Source organism: Oreochromis aureus, linkage group 3, assembly GCF_013358895.1.
Source record: "Oreochromis aureus strain Israel breed Guangdong linkage group 3, ZZ_aureus, whole genome shotgun sequence".
Classification (NCBI taxonomy): Eukaryota; Metazoa; Chordata; class Actinopteri; order Cichliformes; family Cichlidae; genus Oreochromis; species Oreochromis aureus.
The window spans coordinates 99,197,826-99,205,388 of NC_052944.1; the positions used below are offsets into that span (position 1 = coordinate 99,197,826).

Consider the following 7,563-nt stretch of genomic DNA (forward strand, 5'->3'; position numbering starts at 1 on the left):
CTGCTGAGATGACAACGACACAGGTCAAGAAATGTCATCATCTCAGAGTTCCTCACCTGCTTCCATCATGTCCGTCACAAAGATCCCAGTAGAAGCTGAATGCATGAAGGTCCATTTGTAAAGTAAAATGAAAACTGAAGGCTCTGCCTCCCATTCTACTTGTGAAGATGATGTCAGATTTTTTCTAAACCTTTAAATGTTACAGTGTTTCAATTTAGTTCAGTTTTATTTAAACAGTGCACCTCAAGGTGTTTTGAACATCACTACTGGGCAGTAATGCAACCTTGGTCTGCTCACCATCATGACCCGACACACAGTCCTGGAGAGGAATTGCAACTCCCGATAATATCGTCCGTGGCTCTTCCCACTGCAGGAAGCAACAGTTTGATACCAGTTAAAGATGGGGAACATGAATACAAATCAAATCATTAAAAATAATATCAAACATTCCCTCCTTCATACCAAACTTGTCAGGAACCTAAAAAGAATCCAAATTGACCTGGACTGGTGGGCAGGTGCTGGGTTCAAACTAGATGGAGGCTAAATGTAGTCTTAAGAAACTGATCAGACACAAATCTTAAAACCAGTCCTTTTGTTTAAACTTGCTTCATGGATTTAGTAGTAATGTGGCAGCTGTGAAAGACAGCACAGAGGCACTAATCATGGCAGCACAGGAACAAGCTCTGAGCACGAGATCCATGGAGGCTGGGGTCTATCACACCAGGTAAGACCCCAGGTGCAGGCTGTGTAAAGATGCCCCTGAGACAATCCAGCACATAACAGCAGGGTGCAAGATGCTAGCAGGCAGAATGATTGCACTAGGATCCTGTGAGACTTCCAGATACAGAAGGACAAACTGGTGATGGTAACCAGCTGGACATAGTGGTGTTGGACAAGCAGAGGAAAATGGACATAGTGATGGATATAGCTATACCAAGCAGCAGACTTTATATTGTATATCCTGCCATAAATTGTGTATGGTATGATTTATTAAGGTATGATGGAGTGCCTTCTTTCACATTCAGACATGGATTGATCTTGAGCTAGGCGGATGCCGGCCCCCAGTCTGCATATTGCCTGGTTCATAGAGTTCAGAGCTATAATACAGAGTTCCAATGTGGAGAGTCTTCAGTCTGTATCAACCTCAGCACCACCAAAACTGGTCTATTTCAGACACACAGATGTTTAAACCTTTGGTCTGTTAAGCTTGGCCTTCAGCAGGAACCAAAGGCAGTGATAAGCACCCGCTTTACACGTGTAGCTGTACATGGGTCTGCAGCAGAGTCCCTCTGTGCTGGTCCTGGGCTTTCTGTTCAAACTTAATCATTTAGATGCTGAACGACCTTGTGTGTCCTTGCTTGAACGGCCATTTGTATCAGTTAGTGGGACTGAAGGCAAAGGATTATAATGAAATTTATTTTGAATTATTGATAATTATGTGATTCTCAAACCAGAAACCCTGGATGACCAGCCAGATCCACACACTTCTCAAAGCCCGGGATGCTGCCTTCAGGTCGGGCGACTGAGTTCTGTACAGGTCTGCTCAACCCGATCTGAAAGAAGCTAAGACGGACCATAAAAGTAGCATAGAGTCCCACCTGTCCAGCAACAACACACGGGGGGTGTGGTTGGGCATACAAGACATCCTAAACCACAGAGGCTGCACTGTGAAAACAGGAAGCTTAAGTGCGCCACTGCTGAAGGAGATAAACACTGGAAGTAGAAGTACTGAGCATCTCCATCATAGTCAGCATTGGCAGTGAAAACAGGTACTTTTACAGATATTCAGATAAAAAACAAAAAAAACCCATTTCAGATTAATATCTCTGAGAAATCAAACTTCACCTTCATTTTTCATTGATATATTTAATCCCCATGTAGCTACTGACAGTCCACACAGTGCTCAAATGTGTTTTTATTCATTAATATACAACAGATTATTTTTTGAAATTCATGTTTAGCTCAGTTGATCATCATGTGAATGCAGAGAAGCAGGAAAGGAGGAGGGCTGAAACTGCACGTCAGAGGTGATTTCACAATTGTACTGATGCTGTTGTGTGTATAAAGAACGATCAGCAGCTTTCAGCCAGCCAAACGCCGTCTATACACACGTAAGTATACAACTGCTCACACAGCATCTCTGTTTGCTCTTTATGTTCCTTTAAATTTGGCAAAAATGACCCTTTTTACCCATCTTGAGGTAATCAATTAAAAATCATTTCTCGGTCCAGCATGTTGTACAGTGCGTTCCCAGGCAAGTTTTTTGGGGAGGCAGAGAGCATAAAATCTTTATCAGTAGTTCAATTCACAGGTACCTTAATGTGTTTGTGGTTTAAGGAGGAAGAGATGGAGACTATGAAGACTCTGCTGAAGGTTTATCTGCTGCTGCTGATCGGACCTCCCTTCACTCTGGTGATGCTTCATATTCTCTTTTGTGTCCAGTCTGTGTGAAAATGTGCTCTCTGCTGCTTTTCAGTTTTTCACACATTTATTTCATCACGTGGGGTCAAACTTACTTTTTAGCATAAAGTACAAAAACATTCAGAACAATTCAAGTTTAATTAGCTATACATTTAAAAAAAAAACACTAACGATCCGTTTAGTAGCAAAATCATGTCATTTTATTATATCTCAGAAAAAACTGTAAATGTAGACAAAGTAGTAATGCTACAGCAGCTTCAGCTACCACGCACCTTCCTGATTTCAAACTTTTAAAACAGATTTTAAATCTTTCTGTTTACTCATTAATCTTTTAACTTTGATGCAGGAACAATCAGTGGGCCAGTACATCACCGAGCTCCAGGTGTCTCTGGATGAAGCTGAAGAGACGTATCTTAGCAGTCAAGGTTTCATCAAAATCAATGTTGATCTGAACAAAGGAGCTGAAGGAAAATACATCTACCTTTGGTACAAAAAAGGCAGCAGCTCACCAATCACCAGGATTCAGCTTACATTCAATCATGGCATGAGCAGGGGTCTGATCACTGCAGGTTACCAGAAGATTAACAAGAACCTCAATGCCGGAACAAGCGGAGACTACATCTACCTGTGGTACTACAGAGGTAACTCAGAGTACGATGTTCCCATTGTGAACCTTCATGTCTCTATAGAAGCAAGAGAGGAAGCCCAGATGTTTGCATTTGGATGGGAGAGACTGGCCTGTGATCTGAACCGGAAAGCTAGAGGAAAATGGATCTACCTGTGGGTGAAGAGGGAGAGACCAACCTACATCTGTGACATCACTGCCAATGCTGACTATGATGGAGATGCTGACTACTTCCAGAACGGCTACATCAGAGTGGATGAAGATACCAACAGAGGTGCAGGAGGATCCTTTGTCTTCATCTGGTACCGTCAGACCACGAACTCTCAAAGAGCCATCACAGATCTGCAGATCTCCATTAATGATATAGAGAAGAAGTGGTTTCCGTATATGGGCTTTACAAGGGTAACTACTGATCTAAGCAAGGGGGCAGGAGGAAGTTACGTGTACCTGTGGTACAAGAAAGACTCCGGTCTTCCCGTTCGGGCGGTCTCTGTGATCGTCAACACAGCAGCTGTGGAGCAGTACAGATATCCCAGGGTCTTCATTAGACAAAAAAACCTCAACAGTGGGAACAAAGGTAATACGCTGTACCTCACCTTCAGTTTGTTTTAGTAACAGAGCTGGGAATGCTCACTGGGCAGAAACCAAAGAGTCTGTGGTGTTCCTGTTTAACCAGTTTGATTGTTTTCTTTCCTTTCTGAAATGATGTTCACCCACTGTGATCTCAGATCTTTGACTCCAACAATGATCATTGATCCTACAATCAATCTGTTTGATTAGCTCTGTCTCACTGTATTCTGATGATTGTCTCTGTTTCAATAAAGTCTGTTCAGCATATGAAATATCTTTGTATCATGTGTAAAAGCTCGGTGCGTGTCAAGAGAATCTGAAGAAGTGAGAGAAGAGAGCAGCTCAGCAGGATCACTACATGACTTCATTTAGCAGAAACTTCACTGTGTGGACATCACGAGTTTACTTCTCATTATTCTCTGTGTCAGGGTAACAGGACAGCTAAAGAATGATTCACAGGTACCAGCCCCAGAAACACCGCCCCGAGGCAGCCACCACCCTGAAAGGAAGAGCAGCCAATCACCGATACTCATGAGCATGACAGAACTCTGTATTACTGGAGCTGTTAATGTATGTTTTACTGATATTTTACTTTTATTAACATGAGTATTATTGGTAGCAGTAGTTGTAGAATTAGCAGTGTCGGGTAATTTCCTATAAAAACCAGTTCAAAAAAGGATGCACGCTAAGAACAGTTACCACATGAACCATTATACACACTCCAATATATCTAATGTTCTAACACATGACAAAAATTCTATTTATTTATTTATTTATTTTAACTTTATTTTGTACTTTTCCAAATTTATCGTACATGCAAACAAAAATATGAAAAAGGAACACAAAAGAAACAAACTAAAAGGTATAAAACACACCTAATCTGTGGGGGAAAGAAAAGAAAGAATAATTATACACCTGTATATAGAGATGGGGCCAGGAATACCCAGCACTAAGGTGACATTGGATGTCCTGGTGGTTTTTGTCCATAAAACTACTCATCTAAGATTAACACAAAATTATTATTCTGTGCTTGATGTGCCTCACCTTTGACCCTGGCTTTTCCCGTCTGACTGCACTAGGACATATTGCCACCTAATAAAATAACACATTGATTCCTGAAATTCCTGTTGGTTTGAAAGTCCTGCGTTTTGGTCCTGCATCCACCCTGATCATGTATTTCTCTTTCATTCTGCTTCCTCTCACCTGTTTCTCCGTGTCTCCATGGAAAGAGCACTGAAACACCTGAAAGACATCTGTGTAAACGAGGACATAAATGGAAGACTGGGCTGGGTGAGTGGGACAGATCTCAGTGCTCACAGTTCATAAAGACATTCAGCTGCTGAACAGCAAAACATTCAAACATGGGCGACATCTGTGTTTGATGAAGCAAATGAAAGTGTTGCTTCAAGGACAGAGAGCTGATAAAGCTCTGAGGTCAGCAATGGAAATGATGAGATTTGGTTAGACTGACAGATGAAGCTTCACATTCATTTTCCTCCATGTGAAGCTTAGAAGAGAGAAACCGCCATCCAGCTGAGCTGCTGTTTATCAACCATTTCATGTTGTTTGTAGCACAGAGTTCCCCAGTGGAGAGTCAGAGTGCTGTGTGGCTGTGATGTGACAGCATCAGGTCACTAGTTTAAATATTCTTACTGTGATTTTGATTCATGAAGCAGCACAAAATCTGTAAACTCATCTGTAACTATTGTGCTTGTTGCACAAACTCTTTGTCCATGTGTGAAAGCTGCTGTTCCTCTGAGGATTCACTGATTTGACCTTCAGCACACGTCACTGCTGCATGAGCTGATCTGTTTATAGTGAGCTGAGCTCCCAGCTGTTCATGTTCACTCATATTTACTGTGGAGCCCGTCATCACTGTTGATGATGTCACATCCTGTGTTGAAGGCTCTGAGCCACAGTCAGATGGTAGTGGTGCTGATGGACATTCACACAGAGTTTAGGATGAGTATGTGATTTTTAGAACATCAGCTGGTGCTGACACACACTGTGTAAAATGTGTGTGTGTGATAGGACACACAGCAGCTGTGTGTTTTGAGCAGGTTATAGACGGCTGCCACACTTTTGAAGGCAAATGTAAGTTATGACACGATGTTCAGAGCCAGATGAAAAACTGAAGCCGAGTCCAAATAAAGTGAAACAAAGTGCTGCACTGGACTCTGATCAACAACATGACAGGAGTACCAGGACCACACCTGCTCACTCCCTCATGCTCTCACTGTGTGCTGGATGGAGACAGTGAGCAGTGCTGTGAGCAGACTTTATTGTGGAAGATAAGATGTGAGCTCACAGCTGTGCAGGGAGAGCACACAGTGAGGTTTTGCATACATCAGCATTTCCAGTGAAGTGATGAAGCAGCTTTGAATGTGTGTTAATGAGTCTAAGCAGCAAACAGAGATCAGTGAGTGAATCTGCTGACACACAGAATCCAGAGCAGCAGCATCATGGAGAGGATCCTGCTGTGTGTCTGCTGCTTCTCAGGTAAGTCCAGCTCTTTATCGTCTACAACAGCACTTATTACTCAGATCAGTCTCAGCCCCTGATAGACTCAGAGTCTCAGATAGACTCAGAGTGTCTCAACAAACTGACCCAGTCAAACTTTTTCCCTTTCAGGCTGGTTTGTCTCCACATGCTGTCCCCGTCAGTACCACTATGTGGATGATGCAAAGACTTGGACTGAAGCTCAGAGCTACTGCAAACAGATTCAAACAGACCTGGCCTCCATGAAAGAAAGACGAGCGTGTGAAAAGCGGACAGTTCAGTTCACCCTTAAACGCCCCACAGAGAGAGACAGATGCAGCTGTGTGGCCTGGAGCCAGGGAAACATCATCGATGGAGAGTCGTGCTGCTCACAGTTACAGGTGTTTGTTCACTTTCACTTGGTTCTCTCTGCTTTCACTTATTATTTTATTGTGTTTCTGTGTGAAGCTGTCGTGTCTCCTCTGCAGGGACGGTTCAGGTCCAGGAACAGAAGCAGCTCCATTGATCCGACTCCTCTGATGGCTGATCAATCAGTTTGATCTGTTTGATTATTGATCAGTGATGTCAGAGTGGAGTCAGTGTGATGTTGTTGTTGTGTGTTTGAGACTTTTAGTGTCCATGAAGGTCTCTGCTGCCGTAGATCCTCTGAACTGTGACAGAGGTCTCACTCTGGAGGAAACTCTCAGCACTTTCCAGCAGCTCCTCCATCATGGAGGACGTTCCCTCACTGTAACAGGTGGAGGAGAGAGGAGAGGAAGCACAGGTGGATCCTCTGAGGAAGAGGAGCGTTCCTACAAACCACATGATCACATGACCAGAGGGGTGTGGCCTTCAGTGGTAGTAATAAAGGAACAGTCCACATGTTCCACTTTGAAGGCTCATCTCCAACAAAGCAGACCTGTGATCACTTTAACTCAGTATGATGGATTGTTTGGATTTGTCTTTGTTTCTCTGGCTTTTCTTGTGTGTCTGTGTGTCTTTGTATGTTGGATAGAGTCATGTGACCTGCCCAGGGACGACACATTTCAGCTTAAATTGATTATTGTAATGGACTTTATATTGGTATTGATCAGGCTTCACTATCACGTTGCAAATGGTCCAGAAAGCTGCTGCTCGCCTGTTGACAGGGACACGTAAACGTGAGCACATTACCCTGTTCTTGTATCCTTACACTGGTTTCCATTTTAGAATCATTTAAAATGTTATTGCTTGTTTTTAAAGTTTTAAATGGCTCCTTCTGACCTGTCAGACCTTCTACACCGATACACTCCACAAAGGTCTCTCAGACCATCTGACCAGTCACTCCTTGCTGTCCCCATGTGGAGACTGAAACACCGAGGGGGCCGAGCTTTCACTGTCGTGGCCCCCAAACTATGGAACAAACGGCCCCTCCATGTTAGTTTGGCCCCAACACTTGAAATGTTTCAATCACTTTTAAAAACACCTTT

General features: G+C 43.1%; 1 protein-coding gene across 5 annotated transcripts; it reads left to right on the forward strand.

The window, feature by feature from the left end:
• The first annotated feature begins 1,489 nt into the window (after nt 1-1,489).
• Nucleotides 1,490-4,202, forward strand: LOC120438552. 5 transcript variants are annotated; one of them, XM_039608950.1, is made up of 4 exons: nt 1,490-1,769; nt 1,962-2,111; nt 2,338-2,412; nt 2,768-3,692. In XM_039608950.1, the coding sequence occupies exons 3-4, from the start codon at nt 2,347-2,349 to the stop codon at nt 3,656-3,658; spliced, it is 957 nt and encodes a 318-aa protein (XP_039464884.1). In that variant the 5' UTR covers nt 1,490-1,769; nt 1,962-2,111; nt 2,338-2,346; the 3' UTR covers nt 3,659-3,692. The 5 variants fall into 5 exon arrangements, with proteins under 5 accessions (XP_039464884.1, XP_039464885.1, XP_039464883.1 ...); XM_039608951.1 differs by having other exon boundaries at nt 1,988-2,111; XM_039608949.1 differs by lacking the exon at nt 1,490-1,769 and having other exon boundaries at nt 1,799-2,111.
• The last annotated feature ends 3,361 nt before the right edge of the window (nt 4,203-7,563 follow it).

Bases quoted from the DNA above. Each gene is read 5' to 3' on its own strand.
- LOC120438552 (XM_039608947.1), top strand. From the start codon at position 2,233: ATGTTGTACAGTGCGTTCCCAGGCAAGTTTTTTGGGGAGGCAGAGAGC. The intron at 2,413-2,767 runs GTGATGCTTCAT...ACTTTGATGCAG, and splicing joins TCGGACCTCCCTTCACTCTG to GAACAATCAGTGGGCCAGTA.